Source organism: Gavialis gangeticus, unplaced genomic scaffold (assembly GCF_001723915.1).
Source record: "Gavialis gangeticus isolate Ggan-Ray unplaced genomic scaffold, GavGan_comp1, whole genome shotgun sequence".
Taxonomy (NCBI): Eukaryota; Metazoa; Chordata; order Crocodylia; family Gavialidae; genus Gavialis; species Gavialis gangeticus.
The window spans coordinates 50,919,623-50,943,027 of NW_017729034.1; the positions used below are offsets into that span (position 1 = coordinate 50,919,623).

At 41.7% G+C, this 23,405-nt stretch overlaps 1 protein-coding gene across 1 annotated transcript in view; it reads left to right on the top strand.

The window, feature by feature from the left end:
• Nucleotides 1-23,405, top strand: part of NID1 (nidogen 1) — a 96,514-nt gene that overhangs the window by 43,482 nt on the left and 29,627 nt on the right. Inside the window, exons 10-12 of the mRNA XM_019526827.1 lie at nucleotides 5,062-5,190; nucleotides 11,967-12,110; nucleotides 13,460-13,582. Coding sequence (XP_019382372.1) covers nucleotides 5,062-5,190; nucleotides 11,967-12,110; nucleotides 13,460-13,582 — 396 coding nt within the window. The remainder of the gene's footprint in view (nucleotides 1-5,061; nucleotides 5,191-11,966; nucleotides 12,111-13,459; nucleotides 13,583-23,405) is intronic.

Consider the following 23,405-nt stretch of genomic DNA (forward strand, 5'->3'; position numbering starts at 1 on the left):
ACACACACACACACACACACACACACACACACACACACACACAAAACGTCTGAGCAGGCTGGGTCCGATCAGCACTTTCATCTGATACCCTCATGCACCTCAAGACGCAGTACGTCCCAATTTCTTGTCACGATGGTTTTAGTAGTAACTCCCTTATTGAGCAGACCCCACCATAGTTTTGGGCATTGCAGGGATCTTTGGCTTAGGTAAAAGAAGCATTGCTGCAGAGCAAAAGGGGAGGTCAAGGGGAAGGAAGAGTAAGTGAGGTTCAGACAGAGAGTGTAGCAACCAGCTTGACCATAAAAGTTTTTTATTGCCAGGTATATGAATTTATGATGATACCAGTAGTAATAGCCATACAAGAGAGACAAATAAACAGTTACAATACTGCATAGTTTCGATTAGGTATTTGGAGAAGTCTAGCTCAAGTTTGATCATCAAAAGTCAGGTTCCTGGAGTCAGAGAGAGAGAGAGAAAGAGTTGGAGTCTCACCACTCAGCGAAGCTTGAACCAGTCGAGGTTCCCAGGTGTTTGTTGGAGCTTGCAGACAGGCAGAGCCCTCAGCATGGCCAGTGGAGGGCTTCCAGGCAGAAAAGGAGTAGAACAGGTGCAGCTTTTGGATCCAAGCACCAGGACAGAAACTTGAGCTTAGGTAGGGGTTTTTGTAGAGAAATAACAATGGCTAAAGGGAGAGCACTAGGTTTGTTAGTGGGTAAATGATGGCTCATATGCTGGATAATAGGAACAGATCACTCCTGGCTATGAGTGATATTACTCTGAAGGATCCCCCATCATGCAGTGCTCCCCTGCTTCTCGGGTCCCAGAGTTCAGTGTGGTCTTAGCCTTGGACTCTCTGTTCTCCATCCTGAATGCTAATGAAGGTGCTGTCCCATCTCCCATGTAAATGAGTTGTCATTTGGTTCCATCTCAGTAGAATAAAGTACAGTATAGTATACAGTACTATCCATAGCATAGCATAGGCTATATTCTATCTATATACTATACTGTACTGTATTATATACTGTATTATATAATTAGATGTTATAATGCAAATGTGGCAGGTGACCAGCTTGGCTTACCAGAGAACTCTTCAGTGAGCTTAAACAAAAAAGGAAGCTTACAAAAAGTGGAAGCTTGGATAGATGACTAGGGAGGAGTATAAGAATATTGCTTGAGCATGTAGAGATGAAATCAGGAGCACCAAAGTGCAATTGGAGTTGCAGGTAGCAAGGGACATGAAGGGTTTCTACAAGTGTGTCAGCAACAAAAGGAAGGTCAAGGGAAGTGTGGGTCTCTTACTAAATGGGGGATGCAACCTAGTGACAGATGAGGCGGAAAAGGCTAAAGTATTCAATGCCTTTTTTGCCTCGGTCTTCACAGGCAAGGTCAACTCCCAGACGGCTGCTTCAGGCAGCACGGTTTAGGGAGAAGGTAACGAGCCCTCAGTGGTGGAAGAACGTGGTAGGGACTATTTAGAAAAGGTGGCTGTGTGCAAGTCTATGGGGCTAGATGCAAGGTATCTGAGGGTGCTGGCTGACTGTAGATTGCAGAGCCACTGGCAATTATCTTTCAAAACTTGTTATGATCAGGGGAGGTCCCAGACAATTGGAAAAGGGCAAATATAGTGCCCATCTTTAAGAAGGGAAGAAGGAGGATCCAGGGAACTACAGACCAGTCAGCCTCACCTCAGTCGTCAGAAAAATCATGAAGCAGGTCCTGAGGGAATCCATTTCTAAGCACTTGGAGGAGAAAAAAGTAATCAGGAATAGTCAGCATGGATTCACCAAGGGCAAGTCATGCCTGACCAACCTGACTGCCTTCTATAATGAGATGCCTTGCTCTGTGGATGCAGGGAAAGCAATTGACATGATATACTTTGACTTTGGTAAGGCTTTTGATATGGTCTCCCACAGCATTTTTATAAGCAAGCTAAGGAAGTAAGAGCTGGATGAATGGGCTGTAAAGTGGATAGAAAGCTGTCTGAATCATTGGGCTCAACAGCTGATCAACTGCTCAATGTGTATTTGGCAGCTGGTATCAAGTGGAGTGCCCCAGGGGTTGGTCCTGGTGCCTGTTTTGTTCAACATCTTCATTAATGATCTGGAAGATGGGATGGAGTGCACCCTCAGCAAGCTTGTGGATGACACCAAGCTGTGGAGGGTAGGTCTAGGATAAATTGGAGGATTGGGAGGAGACTTCTCATGAGGTTCAACAAGGACAAGTGCAAAGTCCTGCACTTAAAGTAGAAAAGTCCCATGCACCACTACAGGCTTGGATTTGACTGGATAAGCAGCAGCTCTGCTGAAAAGGACCTGGAGGTTATAGTGGGGGCTATAGTATATAAGCTGAATATGAGTCAACAGTGTGCCAAGAAGGCTAATGTCATACTGGGCTGCATTGGTAGGAGCATGCCAACAGATAGAGGGAAGTGATTATTCTCTTCTATTAGACATTAGTGAGGCCACATCTGGAGTACTGCGTCCAGTTTTGCCTCCCCCCACTACAGAAAGGATGTGGACAAGTTGGGAGAGTCCAGTGGAGGCAACAAAAATGGCTAGGGGGCTGGGACACATGATGTAGGAGGAGAGGCTGAGGGAACTGGGCTTATTTAGTGTAGAGAAGAGAAGACTATGGGGGGATTTAATAGCAGCCTTCAACTACCTGAAGGGAGTTCCAAAGAGGATGGCGCTGGACTATTCTCAGTGGTGGCAGAAGACAGAACAAGGAACAATGGTCTCAAGTTGCAGCAAGGAAAGTTTTAGTTGGATATTAGGAAAACTTTCTTTCTAGGAGGGTAGTTTAGAGGGAACAGGTTTAGAGAGGTGGTGGAATCTCCATCCTTGGAGGTTTTTAAGGCCCAGCTCGACAAAGCCCTGGTTGGAATGATCTAGTTGGGAATGGCCGTGCTTTGAGCAGGGGGTTAGACTAGATGACTTCCTGAGGTCCCTTCCAACCCTAATTTTCTATGATTCTGTTATACTCTGCAGGGATATATATGTACTATATATTACACTATATACTGTATATAGTATAGGTGTGTGTGTCTATGTGTGTATATATATAGGGAGAGAGAGAGGATGTTATACTCTGTAGAGATTACTGTGCTTTTTGGGATTTCATTTTGAAGCAATCTCAATTTAGCTGTTTAAAAAGGAATAGGGAATAGGTTTAATAAATAGCTTAAAAGAGTCTAAGTTCTAGCTATGTAACTCTAAAGCTTTGCCAAGAGGCTGGATGGGGGCACAGAACTCTTTATCTGTGTAAATCAGTAGTAAATTGATATCCTCACCTTATCAAGCATATGTTTACTAAAATATTACTTTTAAAAAGGAAATGAATGTGGTATCATGAATATAGCAATGTGGTATTTATAACTATGGATAAATATTGACTTTAATGTAATTGTCAATTTTTCCGTTTCTCCATATTTTTAGCCCAGGGCAGTCTCTTAAAATACTAGTTACTGGGATAAAAAAAGAGGAGAAAGGCAATTATTAGAAGGTATTTTAGGTTTCTCGGACTGAGGGGCTTTGATAAGAACTTTTCTACTTCCAGAGTTTATTACTTGTGCGTTTATGTAATTTTAAAAACTTGCACCTCGCCTCTCTCATTTAATAACTGGATAGAATTTGTTCCAGTAATACTCAGTGGGTGCATCTACATGTGCCCCTAACTGTGCATTTGGTACTGCACAGTCATTTAGTACTTGCTTTAGCAGGTACTACTACAACTACTGCACGGTCCTGGCAGTGCACGGTTATTTTAAAATGCTATGTCACTACAGCAGTGTAGCAGCGGGGTCATGATTTGTTTGCTACGGCAATGTTATGTCTCGTGTGAAGTGGCTCAAGCAAATTTACTAAACTTTTACCTACTTCTAAAAAGTCATGAAAGATGTAGTCCTCCAAAAGTTAATTTTCTGAAATGCATGAAGAATTGGAAGCTAAACCCTAGTTTCATTTTAAACAGCCCATTTTAGTATCTTACTATGTTGAAAAAAATACTGGTAGAAGTCATTAGAACTATATATACAAGAACTGGCTTGAAATTACAGCTTTAAGAAGCACTGTCTTTCTGCTCTTCAGCTATGTGTAACATTCCAGTTGTCTAAGATCTTACATTTTGAGTATTTCACAGGACTTTGCAGCTTAATGTACATCTTACAGAACAAGTAAATACCCATTTTTATTGGCTATCTTGGCATAAAATATTTTATTAGACTGACAAAGCTAAATCGTGGTAAGGTGCTATAGCACTGTATTTTATTTGGGTTTGCTCATAATTTAGTCCCTCCATCATATCACAGGTCTCATTGGAAATTTCATGGCTATCTGTATCAGTTTCTGCTGACTAGAGAGCTCTAAGACCTGGCTGTATGAAGCATCTCTCCCCTCCACCCGCACACTGCTCTGAGCTGTATGCTGCCAGGAGCCACAGCTAGGCAGAGGAGCTGTGTGGGTGGCTCTGTGATAGTCCAGGGATGGGGCCAGCTACACACTGGGCTGGAGCAGTAGAGTGTGACCCATGTTGCAGCAGGCCACCCTGCAAGAGCAGGGTTGCAGGGAGCCACAAAGCATAGGACTGCAAGGTAACTTGAGTCAGGAGGGGATCTGGGGTAGAAGCTTGATAGACTGGTTTAACCTAAATCAGTTAAGTCTGATAACTACATCCATCATGGGTGACTGGTGCCTCCTAATACTGGGGGGGCACTAGCGGCCAATTGCCGACTGGGGTGGGGAGGTCCCCCAGCAGCCAATTGCTGCCACCAGCAGAAGTGCCAGCAGCAAAACCAGAAGTGCCAGCGACACACCCGGAAGTGCCGCTGGCGCTTCTCTCAGGGGGGACATGGCCAATCTCAAGGGGTCTAATTAGGAAAAAGCCTTTATTGATTCTCTCTTTGGAATTTTTTAACAAGAGTGATGGTACATTTTTTTGAGATTAATTTGTCCTGCTATGGCAACCTTTTTGAGTAGGTCATTATAATGCAACAGTTGTACATTGCTCGTTTTCAGAATGTATATTGTGCATATCTTTATAACTAGAATCTTTATAACTCTCTAGATATTGATGAGTGCTCAGAGCAACCAACTGTATGTGGCAGCAATGCAGTCTGTAATAACCAACCGGGAACTTACCGATGTGAGTGTGTTGATGGCTATCAGTTTTCAGCTGATGGACGGAGTTGTGTGGGTAAGTTGAATTAGCATCTCTAAATTCACATACTGCCATATTTGCACGGTATGGCCCATTGTATAGAATATAGTGCTCAGGACTCCTGAGCCCTATTCCTGCTTCTGCCGTTGACTCATTCCTTTGGACAAGTGACTTAACAGTGTTGGGGAAAATATTTTCAAACAATTGAGCTTATGTCCTTTTCTTCATACTTAAAGGCAGAAGGAATTGTTAAATTACCTTATTTAGCCCCACCTGAATATCAGAGGACCTTAGTTTTCATCCAGTTACCTCCTATCTTGAACTGACAACTTGAGCCATAACTTGTTTTTGGCTAAAGCTCTAAGGAGAACTAGAAGCATCCCTGCTCGAAAATGATTCCTCATGGACAGCCACTTTTTGAAACCTAACAGTTAATCAGTTCTGAATCATTTATTGCTATTGTAGAGTGGTAATTACTTTAATTGGAATGTCCTGCAGTACTCAGTAAAGTGCCTCACAAAAGTTTTGAGTAAATTACATCTACAGATTACATCAACCTAATTTTATAATATCTTCAGAGAATAAAATCTAGTTCATTTGACAAGATATACTTACCTTCATGGTAACTCTTTATCAGTTAAAACCCATATCTGCTTTTCCATTATTTTGTCTACTGTTGGTGTGAGGCTAACTGTCCTCTATCTACCCAGGTCATCCTGCTTGTTCTTTCTGTATATTGGAGCACTGTTAGTCCCTGCTGTGCTCCCACCACCATCACCACCAACGTGCTTCCGCCACTGTGCCCCTTCCAGCCGCCAGGGGTACGCATCGTTCATAAGTTTTACCATCTCTCTCTACGAATAGGCCTCTATTATTGCTTGGATTTGCTTTGTTCGTAAGATACTTAGTCTTCCCAGTTACAGATTTGTCTCTGATATCTGTAGCTTTTTATATTAATACCTAACACTTCATTTCTAACTCAGATTGTTTTGCTGTACATTTACCTATTTGTCATATTTTTTTATTTCTAATTGATGCCTTCCTTTCTGCACTTTTTTTAGCCATCATAAAGATCAAAGGAATTAACCTTTTTTTTTCCTTTTGGGAGCCATCTCAAAAATGGAGAGAAAGATAGCTACCAACATTTGTGAAGCACCTAGAATTCTTTTCAACCACAGACCTCTTATATAGAGTTTAGAGTATGGTTTAGATAGGAGTGGCCCTACTTCAGGCAGGCGGCTGGACTAGGTTACCTCTGGAGGTCCCTTCCAGCCCTGCTTTTCTATGATTATATGACCACAGTATTATTTATCTTTATTAAAATAAAAGATTATTTTGGCAGCTGAGATTCGCTCAACTAAATTGCCCTGTACCTTGAATGTAAATCTAAGTAAATGCTGTATTTTAAATTCGGGAGTGTTGGTTATAGCTGGATTGATCTAAGGACACAGGCAGAAAAGGTTCTTGGGGTAAATGTGATATCTTTTATTAGACCAGCTAAATAGTTGGAAAAATTGTTCTTTGCAAGCTTTTGGGCACAAGCACCCTTTTTCAAGCATAAGGAGAGCCTGATGGTGTTTGTGTTCTCTCTTGGGTGGAACAGAAGCGTAAACCAATATGCAAAATGCAGGTGTGTGAAAATGCAAATGCATGGCAGGGAAAATCAGAGGGGACAGGAGACAATAGGTGTGAGATATGTAGGTGGGGCAAGAAAGCAGGGAATATTGACTTGGTGATAGAATTTAGCTGGTACAATGTATAGAGAGTTTACCTGGGGTCATTGGTTGGCAGGCTGGTTATAATGTACCATAAATCCAATGTTTATATTTAGTCCATGATTTTTTGTATCCAGTAGATTTATGAAGTGAAGTTTGTAGGCTTATCTACAAAAGGTGTTTTGTAAATTCTATCTGAGGATTAGAAATGAGAGATTGGCGAGAGAATGGTTTTCTTCTGAGAAGTGTGCACCCACAGGTAATTGGGAATTTTTGTCTTTGATAGATTTTCATTGTGCATTCATTCTGATATGCCATTCTTGTTTGGTTTCTCCTATGTATTTTCCATAACGGCATTCAGTGCACTGGATGAGATGCATTACATTTCTAGAGGTGCAGATGTAAAATCCAGGAATGGTGATGGTTCTGTTGTGGGATGTAGCTCTTGTGGGTGTGGTGGAGATGTGTTGGCAGGTTTTATTTTTCTTGTCCTGGAATGGTCTGGATCCATTCAGTGTGCTTCAGGCCATAGGAAGTTTGCTTCTGGTGATAAGGTTGGTGAGGTTTGGTGCTTGTTTAAGGTTGGGGGGTGGTTCTGGAAAGGACTCTTTAAGAACTGGGTCTTTTTATAGTATGGGTAGTAATTGTTTGAGGATTTTCCATATAGGTTCCAGGGAAGGATAGTATGTCATAATTAATGATGTGCAATTCATGGGGATTTTCTTTTTGTACTGAAAAAATTCTTCATGTGCTATCTGGGTGGCTCTTTCAAAAGTGTGAGGAGGAGTGTCCTTGTTGGTTGAAAGCCCTTTTGTGATTTGCAAGGTGACAATCTTGGGTGTTCTCCTCAATGCAAATTTAGTGGTTCAGAGGGCTTGGATGTATATTACAGCTTTCTTGGTGTGTTTAGGGTGATTGTTGGTTTTGTATAGATATGTATGTTGGTCTGTGGGTCTCTTGTATATGGTGGTTTGTATTTTACCATTCTGGATAGTGATCATAGTGTCTAAAAAGGAAATATTGGTGCTGGCGTATTCAAGAGACAGTCTGGTGGAGGTATGATGATTATTGAATTTGTGATGGAAATCAATCAGAGTTTGCAGGCTTTCAGTCCAAATGATGATGCCATCTATATATCTTAGGTATAGCATGGGTGTGATGGTGCAGTCCTTGAGGAATTCTTCTTCCAGGTGGCTTATAAAAAGGTTGGTAAAATGTGGGACCATTTTAGTGCCCATAGCTTTGCCCATGGTCTGGAGGAAGTGTTCATTATTGAAAGTGAAGTTGTTGTGTGAGAGGACGAAGTGCATACGTTCAGTAATATCTTGAGGTCTGTGCTCTGAGTTGTAATCTTGCTCTTGTAGATCTTGCCTCTTGTAAGGCAGGCTTGGATCTCATCCCAGTGTGGGATGTTGGTATATAAGCAGGTAACTTCCATGGAGGCTGGGAGGGTGTTGCTGGGAAGGTGGTCTGTGTTTTTAAGTTTTCATAGAAAGTCTGTTGTTGTAGCTTGGGAAAAACTCACTCTTTGGGTAACAGAAGGATTTAGGATGGATTCAGTGTAACCTGATGTTTCCTCAGTTAGGGTTTTAAGGTTGGATATTATAGGTTATAGGTCTGCCTGGGTTCTCTTGTTTGTGGATTTTAGGGAGCATGTAAAAAGTCCCTGGGTCGGGTAGCAGGGAGATCAAATTCTATAGTGTTTCTTGTAGTTCATTCTAGTTCGTATTTAAAATTAGCTCTTTTTGGTTTTTAGCTTTGTCTCCTACTTGTCAGTTACTTTGATCTGTAGTTTGCAAACATTAATGAAATTCAAACTTGCAAGGGACAAAAATTTGGAGTGATTGCTAACATGCCATCTCATTTCACATGCCCAGTTTTTAAGGCAGGTTAATCTTGTTCCAGTTGTAAACCATCTCAGTACATTGCCCCTACTCTGGGACAGGCCTCTGTTTCTGAGCCATGTACTGCGGGGAAGTCTAAAGATGAGTTAGTTACAGTCCATGTGGCTGGAACATGGACTTCTGATTCTTTGAAAGGGACCCAAACACCTATGTTCAAGAGGCCTGCTTGCTGCCCTGGTAATATTTTACTTTGCAAGATTTTAAATTGTAAAAAAAAAAGCTTATTTACATCTTAGGGACCATAAAAGACAGTTCTTTCACTTTTCTTCAGAAATAGCTGATGGGAAGAGGGAGAATTCATAAGGGGGGAGGGAGTTCATATACTTTCAGCATAGTAGTCTTCTAAGTAACACTCTTACTTGCATAATATAGAGTGGAAGTTAAAACAAGTTAACCTGACTTCCCCTGGAGGCAGATGGCAGTCTTGAAGTTCATACCAGATCTTGCCCAAAGGAAATTAATTAAATGAATTTTTAAAAAAATCTGTCAGAACATTTTAGGCAATCTCAGTCTCAAGGATTTGTAGAAAATTATTTTAAGCCATGATAATGTCAAATAGCTGGTGAAAACTTTCAATTAATAATTTGGCTTGGTAGATTCATTTAATGAATTTTTTTCTTCTTTACATATTTGGTTATTTTAATCTCTGCCTGGTGGTAACACGAATCTTAGAATATATAATTAGGCAGATCCTTATCTAGGCCTACAGAAAGATTTTCTTGCTCTCAGGTTTTCGATAAAATTGCAAATGATTAATTTCTGTGGTAGCTGACAAAGTTTAAAGAAGTTAGTGCACGACTTGTTAAAAGTGATTAACTTTTAAATACAGGATAATTTTCTATGTTGGATTTCAGGGTCAATACATAGGGCACGCGGGTGCACATGCACCCTCCCTGAGTGGGGCCATGCACCCCCTACAAAAAGGTGCCACCTCCTGCAGGCAGTTGCCGCTTGCCACCCCGCCGCTGACACCACTAGCAGCATCTGTGGGTGGTCCGCAATTGGCGCTGGCTGCCACCACCACTGCTGGCAGCGCCTGTGGGTGCTTGCTCCCCACCCCCGACAGCATCGGTGGCATGTGCGGGAGCTCTGCACTTACCGCCACTGCACTCCCACTACTGCCAGCGCAGCTGTGCCCCCCAGCCTCTGGGGGCACATGTTGTTCATGTTGAATTTTCCCTATCTCTGGTGTTGTGTGGGTTCTTTGGGATGGCGGATATGTTACAGATCTCAAGAAGTCAAAAATCAAATGCTAAGGAAGTTCATCCCATTGTATTGTTTCTCCAGCCCTTTGAGTCATCCACTTCTTTCTGCATGATACTCTGATCTTCCCCTGGGTTGTCAAACAGTGGAACCAGGTGTTTGCCTTTATCCATGATGTTGGAACTCTATCTCTTTACACCTATCCTCCCATTGTCCCTTCTCCTCCCACCTGGGTTAGGATGACATATTGAAAGACAGGTATGCAAGAGACAAGGATTTTTGTGAGTAATATCTTTTGAATGCAGTGCTTTCTTCTTAACTTTTTCCGAACTTTTCCCCACCTGGTGTCCAGTACTCTTTTCTGCCATGGCATGGGGTCGGACTAGATGATCTACTCAGGTCCCTTCCAACCCTAGAAACTATGAAACTATGGTGACACCACCTTCAGTCTGCTGTCCCCTCAATAAGGTTTATCCTTGTAGCATGTCTAATAAATACTTCTCGGCAAATTCTTCCTCAGCAAAACTGCTGATTCCTGATTTGCTCCCTTTTTTCTCTGAAAGACATGGTAAAGGTGCATTCTGAAGGGCACAGGACTGGAGGGAAAAGTGAAATAATTTTTCTTGCAGGACAAAAATACATCTGGTGCCTCTTCCCTTGTTTCCTCCTTCCCCATTTGAAGGGAAGGCTCCTATCTTTCATTGTGCTCCTTTGACATGCTCTGTGAACACTCTGAACTGCCTTTTCTGAAACAGCAACTTTTTCATACTGCTTCTTTGACCCATAAATTGCACGGGGAAAGAGCTGAAAGTAGGGATTGTTCTTGTATTACTGGCTGAAGCTTAGGAGCCCAGAGTACATAGTGCCTTATGCTCATAGTTCTATGATTCAGCCTATTTTCACAGAGCAGAACAAATCTTCTGAATCATTCCAACTTTGCCATCTGCTGGGGCTCCCCATTTGGAAAAGCTGAGAAAGTGACTCTCGTCATGGATTTTGTTTTCTCTTGATACTATCTTGATGTTCCTCAGTACATTGCTGGGAGAGCAGCAATCCAAGTTTTGCACTTCCAGTCTCCCTGTCTTTCGCAATACAGACCCGCTGAAGGATAGACTGCTGGAGCAGTGTTGCAGCAGCAGTTGAAACACTATTAGGGAAATACAGCCTGCAGAATCAAATATTTAGACCATGAGAAACCTTTAGTTTTATTTTTGGGACTTTTAAATTGCAAGTGTCTCTTTCTGCTCCTTGAGCATAACAGGTGGGAGCGGGAAGAGCCATGGGGAATGCCACCCAGGGCAAAGACATCCCCCAAAATTTTGCATGTTAATAATAACATTTTTAAAAAAATCCTCATCCCCACAAATATGTGAGTATCCAATACATCTAGCCAAGGTAGGTATTGTGGTAGTAGATGCCATTGTAAGTAGATGGTGTAATAACAGAAAATCTGAAAAGCTGTGGGGTCTTACCAAGCCCCTGCAGGATAACCCAAGCCTCTCTCCATTAATTTAAAAACATGTGCACCTCCTGAGACAGAGTATCTTTCTGTTGCCAAGTGATGACAATCTTGGGTCATATGTGGGTTATTTTAGCAGGATAGTAAATCATTCCCAGTACAATGAACTGCTAGTTCAGCCAACATGTAAAAAGCCCACGCAGGGCCGTTTTCTTAACTTCTTGGCATTCAGGATTTCCTTACATAAAGGGAAAAAAATCCATTAAGTGTTAGGATCTCTGTTTGTATATCAGTAAGCACTTGGCCCAAACCTGTAAGGTGCTTTGCATTATCAGGTCTTTAATTTATAAAATGGCCCTGGCCTGCATAGATTTTTAGAGAGCTAAATAAAATTAAGTTTCCTTTCTGTTTACTGATCTCTAAAAATTTTTTTTTTCTCTGAAAGTTATCTGTAGATGCAGGTTGTTAAGGAAAAAGGAAACTTTATACATTCAAATTTCATTTTATGAATTGTTTGCATCTAACCTACAGCAGTCGAACATGTGATAAACCATTGCCTGGCAGGCACACACAACTGTGATATTCCTCAGCGTGCCCAGTGTACATATGTTGGTGGGTCATCGTTCATCTGTTCCTGTCTCTCTGGCTTCTCTGGAGATGGACGTGCCTGTGTAGGTGTGTAGTGCCATTTATTGATGTGCTTGTTTTGTTTATTGTAAAGTTTGTTGATCCTGTAGGTGCCAATAAGTCAACAGATATCAATGTGGATTTTGTTTCACCATATATTAGCTGGTTCTAATCTAAATAGCTGACTGATTTTAAATGTCGTGATTGATAGGTCACTTGCCAAACACACTTCAGTCTCTAAATTGTTCCTTCCAACCCCCTTACTCTGTAATATTGTAACTGGTAATAGATAAACATAGGTGCAGTAGATAAGCAGCCTGGTGTGTTACAAAAGTTGCAGAAGTATTAAACAGTTTTAAAATTATGGTGACCTAAGGTCAGTTCCTTAGTTGATGTAGATCAATATAGAGTTATGCGAGTTGTCTTCATCTGAATCTAGTGCACTATGTAGGTTTCCCTCGCTTTATGCTGTACATGCATTCCTGGAAAACAGTTCATAACTCAAATGTGCTCAAAGGGAACCCATTTTACAGTGAACAAGTAGGGATACATTCCAAGACCTCAACTGTACTGACCCCCAGACTCATTTCTACCACCTTTACAAGACAATTTTGGTATTCACCAACAGCAGACGGTATACATAAGCACAGGGCACTATCATAATGGGGCTGGCAACTACAGAAACAGCTGTCGCAGACAATGGGCAAGGAGCACAGATCCACACAGGAGACTGTTTTGGTGCACATCACTCCCGCAACGCACTGCACAAAGCAGCTGACTGCAGGCTTCCAATACACCAACTGCATAAGAGTGAAATTACCTTGCATATAACGAATTTTTGGTATAAAAAGGGTCATCACATAAGAGTGAATTTGCACGTACAGAACCTGCATAAAGTGAGGGAAACCTGTACCTGCAACTCTGAACTGGTAATTTGCTTTCTTTCACATTTAGTTAGTTTGCAGTGCAGCAATGGCTTTCCATAATTCTGTGCCTTAAAACCATCAACAACCAAATTGAACCTATTTTATAATATCTACTGATTTATAGCTCTGTTGTGTGAGAAACTAGAATTATTCTTTTTTTAAATAAAAGTGGCTAAGTTATTGCTCTGACAAATTGTTATCAGAGCTTTTTGTTAGCTTTTTATGTAGACTTCAACCCCTTACTACTAGGGGCAGTAAAGAGAGAATATTTTTCAAAGCACCCAAATAATTTAGGAAACTAAGTCCCACTGAAAGTCAATAGAATCTGGACTCGTAGGAGAATTAGTCATTTTTAAAAACAAGACTTAGGCTCCTAAACAATATAAGTACATTTGAAAATATTGTGTGTGATGTGTAGCCTATTATTTCTCATGAGAAAAAGAGTACCTGGCCTGATCTTTTGTTTTACAGATGTAGATGAATGTCAACAGAACCGCTGTCACCCAGATGCTTTCTGCTACAACACTCCAGGGTCCTTCAGATGCCAGTGCAAGGCAGGTTATCGCGGGGATGGTTTCCAGTGTGTGTTAGGAGGTAAAATTTTATAGTTCTTGTATTTAGGATCAGAATGAAAGTTAAGGAATCAGAGATAAATATTTATCCAAGTTCCTCTTTAGGACAAACCACGTCTTTGGGCACGTTAACATGTGCTCTGAGGGTAGGGGGTGCAGCACTTTAATTTGAGCAGCTCTGAGAGCAGCTCCTGTATCAGCATCCCCATGCTTAAAAATGGTGGTGGAGATGCTTGAACTAATGCTTGTTCGGCGAGCTTTAGTTCAAGTACCTCCTCCCCCATTTTTAAGCATGGGGATGCTGATATATGAGACTCAGGAGGCTGCTGGAGCATGGCAATTGTCATGCTTCTGCTGACTCGATTAATCTAATTTGTTCCAATGTGCTGGAATTCTAACACACTGGAGCAGCCTCCATGCGCATGCATAGGTGCCATTCATCTTTATAACCATTTTCCCTTTTTTATTTTTTTAGATTTATCAAATTGGTGATTATTCTAGCTGTCAAAATCTGTCATGTGCCAAAAAAGTTTTTCTGCCTCTATTATTTTAAAGTACAATAATGTATCCACGGTGAGTTTCTGGACCTGAGGCTTTCAGATGTATATAGGGCCTAACTGAAGCTTATCTCTGTGTAGTAATTTCTTTGAAGCTTCTTTCAAGAATGGCTCACTCTATATATGCATTCTGGCAATATTGCACAACGCTGAGTGTCATCTAGTAAAACCTTACATTTGACTAGATATGGTTTTAAAACATCCTGATCTTTTTGAAAGCTCGCCTCCATATGTATTTACATGACCTACAGCAATGATCTGCTCTGTAACTGAAGCTTATTTTTTTCCTTATCCTTCCTCCTTAAGGCCCTCTGCATTTCCTCATTGCCCAAGAAATGAAAATATTAGAATTAGGTGCTTATTCCTTAACCCAGAAAGGCAAACACACCACACACACACATCCCACCACACACACACACACACACACACACACACACACACACACACACACACACACACACACACACACACACACACACACACACACACACACACACACACACACACACACACACACACACACACACACACACACACACACACACACACACACACACACACACACACAATATACAAGAGTAAGAATGTATTTTGAGCTATTATGCAGTTGCCGTTAGATACGCTATGCAAACACACATAAACCAGGACATTTTTTTTTTAAATAAAATTAAAATAAATTACAGTAGATGTTTGACTTTTTTAGTACATGATTTTTCCCCCCAGTTTCAAGATGGTACCCTCCCTCCCAAAAGGAGTAGTTCTGGGGTAAGGGGAGGGACTTTGGTTGGCAAAGGTCAGAGGTTAGAGGTGGGACTTCTGGCCCCAAGGTGGCAACCAGGAGGTGGGGCACCAAGGGGTGGGGCTACCCTTGCAGCTTTTGACAGCTGACCAAGACTCATTAAATGGCCCTCCAGCCGAAATAATTGTCCGTCCCTGCCTTAAACCACAGGTGTCAAACTCACCCTGAGCCCCATGCTGGATCCAGATCACAGGAGCGCCTTCTGGTCCAGACCTATGAAAACAGTGGCAGATATGACAGGTCCAGGGACAGGCAGCGCCTGAGTTTAAGGGCAGGCAGTGGCATAGTGGGGGCATCACTCGCCCCCTGCTGCCAATAGTTATGTGCTTGGTTTTGGGCCCAGAGACCCCAAAATTTTCTGCAGGCCATGCCCCAGTAGCCTTGCCCCTCAACTTCAGCTACGCTGTTGAACTATCAGTAGGCCAGATCTGACCTGTGGGCAATGTTTGACACCCTTGACCTAAATTAATCCACTAATAACCAGCCTGAAGAATGTCATTCAACCAGATACTCAGTCTTTACACTAAATAAACTGGTAGTTTCCCCTTCATCGTGTACAAGTATCGGCTTTGCTTTTTTTTAAAATACAAAACATGTGAGTGAATCTAGCCACTGTTGGAAAATGGGTTTCTTGAAACAATTACTCTGAAAAGTAATGATGAGGCTGAGTTGCAAATGTTGGACTTAGATCTGAACTTTATTAGTAAACTTTAAGGTTTTTGGTTTCAGGAAAAGTGGAGTCAGACAAAACTAAAAGAGCCTTTATTCTTACTGATAGAAATCTAATCTTGAATAATGAGTTCCACAGGGCTACTATCAATCTGGTTTTTTGCTCCTTTTTTAAAACACATGGTAAATCTTTTCTCGGAAGCAACTATAGGAAATTGTCTGGAGTTTTACATTCATTCCAGGGTTATCCAGCTTGTTATTGAAAGAGTTAATGATGGAAGTAGTGGCATTCCAGCAGCTATTAAGAATGTCTGACCTTCATTATTTCCTCACGCTTCATTTTTTCAGTTCAAAAAGAAACAGATGTCAGTTCCCACTCCTGCAGACCCCGGAGACTATGTTTACTAAACAGAAACCAATCCAGATTCTTGGACTGGGGAGTTATGACCACTAAAAGCCAGTCACTAGTATTGTTAATATGTGGATAATCCATTTCACATGAGAAATGCACTAGTGGTCTTGCTTTCTATTTGCAGCACATTACCACAAGTGAAGGATGACAAAAGCAAAGTGAATGGAGATATTTTTTTAAGTTGACATTTATAACCTATTAGGGGGTTTTTTAATTGCCCTAAGAGGAGCAATTGAAAAGCCTTCTGTAGCTTCTTCTGGTACTTGGAATAAATTTAACCAAGCAAGAAAATAGAAATTGCTGTTAGATTACATTAACAACTGTGGGCACAATTTTCAAAGCACTTGCTGTAGGTTCAGTTTGTGAACAAAAATGTTTGAGTTGTTAGATCAGAAGTTAAATAGATTTCAATGGCATATAAAATTAAGTATGTGAGTCTGGCATGATATCAAAGCCAGTACCTAATTACTTTTGCATGTGAAGTGAAGTTGGACGAGACGTGTTCCAATACATCATTGGACCCAAATGTACATAACTGAAGTTGGCATAAATGCCAAAAGAGAGTCAGACCAAAAACAAATGTTCATTGCTTTAGAAAGGCTGGACTTCTGGATTACGTGTTCAGAAGACACCATAGTTACTTATGTGCGTACACTGGCATAAGTCCTAGAGAAGAAGTAGGAAGGACTCCCATCCTTTAGCAAGAAGTGGGAGGCTCAGATTCACATCTAGAGGGTGTTTGAACAGAACGCTATCAAGCTGTTTGTGACACTTACTGTCAACGTTTTTTCCTTACCAGGCACTATCCACCCATCCTTGCACACATGTTAATGTACATGTTTGCTTAAGCTATGTTTATAGGCCTTTTGGCTAAGATCAAGTATAAGACAAGACAAAAGAACTGAACAAAGATAAAAATGTTGGACCTACCAACTCTGGCAGGTCTAATTGTGTTTGTGCATTTAAAGCAATGTTTTGTAAGCACTGATGAGAGCACTGCCTCCTTTTCAGGTATGAAGTAGATCAGAGCTGTACTCAGGCATAAGAGTATTACCTTCTTCAGGGATACTTCCTTTAAGGAGCTGAGCAGAGAGATGAACTTAGGTGTTTGGGTTGCTGGATCACCACATTCCCAGCATATAGGGCCCACTCAGAATGAGACGTAGAGATTCAAAGCTTTCCTTTCTTCATTCCTTGTTCAATGCTACTCTTCAGAAGTGGCTATCCTCTAGTCCCCATCATTCTTTACTACTGTCCGACAAAAAGCACACAACAGTCTCTCTGCCTTTGCAACATAGTGCTCACAATTCAAACCACTATACCACAACTTAACCCTTATCCAGTCCCTTCTCCAGTGCCCCTTTTGAAGCTGGGCCACAGCAGCATTAAATAGTTTTGGATAAAATGAATGGTAAGCAGTGCAGTAGGTTCTGCCCTATTGGGAGCAATGGGTCAGGCTGGAATCCAGAGCAAATGCCCTTCCAGGGCAGTTTCTGTCTTCCTGAGCCACACACTCTAGTTTGCTTGATTTCTCTTAGCTCTGTGTATTTCTCTGTGCTGCCCAGAGAGCCAGCTTCAAAAGGAGCCTTCATGATGCCTAATCTGTGGTGTTGAGAACTATGCTGGGGAATGAGAAAGATATGTGTTCAACCCCATTCTGACAGGAAAAGCCTAGAGCCTGGGTCTCCAATCTGCTGGTTATGTGCCCTAACCAGGCAGCTGTTGGTGCTAAAACATGGAAGAGGCCTCCTCTTCTGTCATGTTTTTGTTTGGCTAGACTTTTGTGACTTACGTACATAGGTAGCCATGTACATACCTGGTCAGCACGCAGCCTCCTGAGCATGCACAGCATACACACATGCATTTACATATCCACAGTGCACAGGTAATAGAGTTGCAAACTGCATAAGTGCTATAACAACTGTTTACACAGCTGAAAAATTGCCACTTAGGTACATAAAGAGCAATGAAATTCCACCCATGTAACTAAACAGGACAGGTACTGCAGACCCACACCCAATGTGTTTGACTCAGTGGGACTTGTCGATATTCAGCACACTGAGGGGATCTGGTTCCAGTTGATATGACACAGTAAAACTGCTGTTTTCAATTTTTATAACCATTGGCCTCTTCATAGGAGCCATTGCTCCCTTTTTAACTGATACCATATGTTAGATGTTTAAGATATTTGCTACTAATTTAGATCCCTTTCAGTACTGTTTCTTGGAATTCCCAGTGCAATGGGAGTTTTGATTGGGTAAGAAGTCAAGAAAGCTGTTCATAATTTAAATTGTATTGTGTAGTCAATACTGTGTGATGACTTGGGGAAATTGTGAGTTCTGAGCAATCATGGGAGCCTTCATCTATAAAACTTCTATTGTATTTGCAGTAAGGCATGCGTTTTAAAGCAGACACATTAAAAGAATAGCTCACCGACTAGGCAGAAGGGATGATGTATTGAAGGAAAAGAAGGCTCATAGCCATAATGTTGTTTTTTTTCTGGAAGCTGACTTATACAATGGGTATTGCACTAGTGAAATACATGTAGAACTGTTGTTATATGTTTTGTCTAACTTATTCTGTTGAATCATCAAGGCAGGGATGTGATTTATCTATTCTACAAGCCTGCAAACAGATAGCTTCAAAGTATTAACACATGAGTCAGGTCTTGAAAATCAGGCCAACTTATGACAAAAGCACCATGTAAACATGTGGTACCAAAGAGATGTTTGCTAACAGACAGGGTATTCCAGTCAGCTTTGTAAACAGTATTAAAATAATGGTGAACATTTAAAACCTATTATAAATAATGTTGGTGACATGCCTGGCTACTTATGTACGGGAAAGGAGAGCTGGGGCCCTATCAACAAAAGACACCACACACCTGAACTGCAGCAAATCAGATTTCAATTACATCCAAAGAAAAATGTCGCCATCGTAAGAACAGTGGGTGTCTTTGCACATGGTCCAGGGTGGGAGGGAGGATGCTTTAATTACAGCATCTCTCAGAAGCCATTCTGATTAAAGTGCTCACAACTTCTCGTGTATTCAGCGTCCTGTGATTCAAAATGGCAGAGGGGGCCCTTTAACCAAAGCTTATTCAACACACTTTAGTTAAAACGCCCCCAGCACCATTTTGAATTGCGGGGATGCTGAATACACATGACATCAAAGCTGCTGGTGTGTGCTAATTAGCTCTAGATTAATTGAGTCTGCTCCAATTAGGAATGCATGCTAATTAGAATGCATTGGAGCAGGCATCAGGCACATGTATAGGTTCCCTAGTATGACATCTGACCAGCTTTGCCAGGTCAGATTTATCAAGTTGGTACACATGAATTACCATATTTTCTCACATACAGCGTGCCCACAAGTAAATGTCACATCTTGTTTTTGGAGGGCAAAACGTAGAAAAAAAGATTTTTCCAGTCATGGCTGTCTCTGGCAGAGTGAGTCCTCCTGGGAACAAAGAGTGTCCAGGAGGTATGGCATCAGGAACGACCTGGTGTGGCAGCCTGTCCTCTGCTACTTGATGTTCCCAGGAGGACTTACTCTGTGTCGCACAAGGTTAGGCCCCAGACCCTAACAAAGGGCAGTAGCAAGACTGTCAGTTTTTTACTGTAAGTGGTTCTTTATATTAGTTCCTGTAAATAAAGTGTTCTTGCTACATCTCAAGCCTCATCAAGATACTCTCAGCTGCCCACTTGCTGCCAAATAGCTACAGCTGTGAGAGGGTTAACATAAGACCTTGCCCCCCTCAGTTTGTTGAGCAGACACAAGCAACCAGTCATCTTGACAGCTGCATGGTATGCACAGTGTCTCCAAGAGTGCTCCTATTCCAGCAAAGACAACAGCTTCCCTGCTTAAAACGTGGATCCCAATTTTGGAGGGCTGATTTTGTGGGGGAAAGGTGCATGTTGTATGTGAAAAGATATGGTATTAATTGGATCAGGGAAACCAGGTCTCCTCCCCACTGAGTTTATTCCCCCCCTTTCAGTTGATTGGTGACGTGTATTCAGAATTCATCAGACAAAGGAGGGATTTTAACCCAGCTCTTCCACATCCTGGGTGACAGCTCCAACCACTGGTTCACGGGTCAGTAAGGGGGCATCTCCAGCTCTTTCTCTTTCAGCTATGTTTTTTAAAAAAGAAGTCAAATGGCTACCTGCATGTAACAGTTAGGCACTGCAGTATGTAAATCCTCTGTTGTTCAAGCCCCAGGTCCCAGCTCCAAATGTTCCCAATTCCAGTAGCATAACTGGAATTGTAGGGGGAGCGGGGCCCAAGCTGTAAGTGCTGCCTATGGGGAGGCACCAGAATCTCCCCCATCCCAGGAGTCTTTGCCCCATAGATGCCAGGCAGCACAGCCCCACACCGAGAATTGTATCTCAGAGGTTTGGGGGCAAATAGGGGAAGTGGAGTGGTGCTCTCCTCCCAAAGGGAGTCTTTGCCATGGTATACACAGCCCAGTAGTACATCTGGACTTTTTTTGTGGCGTATCTGCCATCTTTACAGTACTACAAATGGCCTGACGGTATGGACTAGTCTTTCCCAACCTTTCTGGACTCAAGGCAGCCCTCCCTAACGTTTGTGAATTAAGTGGCACCCAATTAGTTAGAAAAACTAATTTATGTATTACAGTGCTTTCTTCTTTGCAGAGGGGTCAGACAGTGAGAGTAGGGGATGGTCCAGGCAGGGACAAGGCTGAGCCTGCACTTCTCTTCACATTTTATTTATCTCCTTACACCTCACAACACCCTTCAAAGGATCTGGCAATATCCCACTTGTCCAATACTTAAGCTATCTGTCCAGAACAGGGAAGACCTGGGAGGTCCAGGTTCTAGGCACCCTGGTCCAGGCTGAGACATCTAGCCACATACCCCTGTCTGGGCACAGATATATAGCCAAGTCTAGATACCCAAATCTAAATGACTAAGGCAAAAATAATTGAATGCTTCCAAAATTTTACAGCCTTTGATAAATTAAGCCCTCTGCTTATGAAAGCTTACACTATACATCTCTGATTTAGTTAGTCTATAAGGTATAAATCTACCGTGCTTGTCCAAATTTTTAGTTATCTGCATAGGGCTTTGTGTTTCGTGTAAATCTAGACACCAGAACAACATAATAGAAAGCTACCCAAAATGTTTGCAAGATGAGTCTCTCAAATTGCAATAGAAAATAAATCATATGTTCCTGAAGCTGAGGCGTAAAAAAATTGCAGCACAAACTGCTGCTGTTATATATGAAAGCTGTCTTTACTATGGTACATTTCTCACCAACAGGCCACAGTTTTAATTTCCATGAAGACTAGAGATGTGGACACTTTCATTCTAAATTCTCAGTAACTAGTGATTGTAAAGGAATTATCCTAAGGCATCAATCTTGCAATTGGATCCACAGGAGCAAACCTTTGTGACTGTGTGGATCATGTGGGGTCTGTGTTCATGGTTTTGTTGCAGCTGTGTTGTCAACTTTTCTATAACTGATACCCACCAGGTTAATGTAACAAGTTCATTGACCTATCTGAACTCTAAGATATTGTGAAATTTCCAGTTAGCTATAGTCAGAATACATTCTGTGTAACAGTATAATAGCCACATCACAACTGAAACGAATGCATTCCTTTGTATAATAAGGAATTGCTTACCTGTTTGTTTGTTTGTTTTAATTCCTTATCTTAATTTGTTCATAGTTTCATAGTTAGTAGGGTTGGAAGGGACCTGAGCAAATCATCAAGTCCGACCCCCTGCCATAGCAGGAAAGAGTACTGGGGTTAGACGACCCTAGCAAGGTGTTCATCTAGCCTCCTCTTAAAGACCCTCAGGGTAGGAGCCAGCACCACTTCTCTTGGAAGTTGGTTCCAAATCCTAGCTGCCCTGACCGTGAAGTAGCGCCTCCTGATTTGCATTTATAACTTTGAACTTTTAATAAAAAACTTAGACTTTTATAGGATCTGTAGTTTAATTCTAGGACTCTGGGGCAGAAAGGGGAAAATGGCCAACTTTTGGTATTTGAATTTATTTTTTTCAGGTGGGAGAGTCTGATCATTTCTCCCAAATATAATTTGGATGGATCACACAATGGAAAAGGAAAGCTCAGTGTCCAGCTACTGTACAGCTTTTGCTATCATTGGTGAATGATGCTGTGCACAGAATGTGAACTCTTAGAAAGCAAATAATGTGCCTAACCCTCCCAGTTGTTAGAGCCTACTTTTTGTATAAGGCACAGCTGAGGAAGCAGTCAGTTTGCACACACACAGAGCGCACAGAATGATCAGCACACAAAATACTAGGCACATACTGGAGGTGGTCTTTAAAGATCTGTTCTGTACGTTGTCTAAAAGCTCTTCACCACCCACGCCAGAGCTAAGGCCAAATACTTCATTTGTTTGGAGACACTGAGCTGTTTCCCAGAAATTTACATTTCCTGGTCTTAATCATGTCCAGGTGCATGATATTTGTCCAAGCCTTTCCTTGCACAGTTTAAATAAAGAAATCTAAAGTTTGTATTCATGTGACAACAACATCAGATTATATGTGGGCACGAAGGTTCAGCTGTGTGTTCTGCCGAGTCTGGCTTACCCTGAGCATCACAGCAGCACTAGCTGGTTTTCATTCTTCCCCACAAGGCCAATGTGCAGTGTAAAACACAAATGTATATATCTAAGTGTGATTGTTTAGACCTTTTCATCAAACAGTTTGCTGCAGTTGTTTTTAGCTGACTGAGGAGCTGGTTCTGCAGGCAGAGAAGCAGTCTAAAGGATGTACATTCACAACTAGATCTGTTTCTTCTTGTGCACACAAGCCTGCAGGGTTTCTCAGAGGAAGATAAAGCTGACCAAGTCAGTTGTGCCTGGAGAAGGGAAAAGGTCATTGGATTGTATATTTTGAGTTTCTTTGTGCAGACACAGCTGATGGAAATGTTGTGACACATATGCCATTCCCTACTGCATGAGAGGGATTACCAGTACATAAACTGTTTTGTGAAGTCTTAACAAAACCTGCTCTTTGGAGGTCTGTTCATGATGCCCTCGATAATCGTGCATGCTAACACTTCCTTCGCGACCTCTGAATTAACAGATATTGTGGCTTCTGGAGGTCATTAGTTTCTCCATTTCTAAGTTGGGGGGCACATTTATTTTTTATGACATGCCCTTCATTTACACATATGGATAAAAGAATAGAACAATACTAGAGGTACCATCCTTTGGGATAGATGATGCTACCTCTGAAGATAGGGTAGGGATGTGGTGTCATTGCTTACTAAATCCCAGTCTGCAGTGTAAAATCAGAATATGGGCTCAGAGTACAAGAAATTACACTCTTTAAATTAGTAGTGATATGCATTTTAAATAACATCACTTTGGGACAGTGGCATTGCACTTCTAAGCTGTCAGTGAAATAAC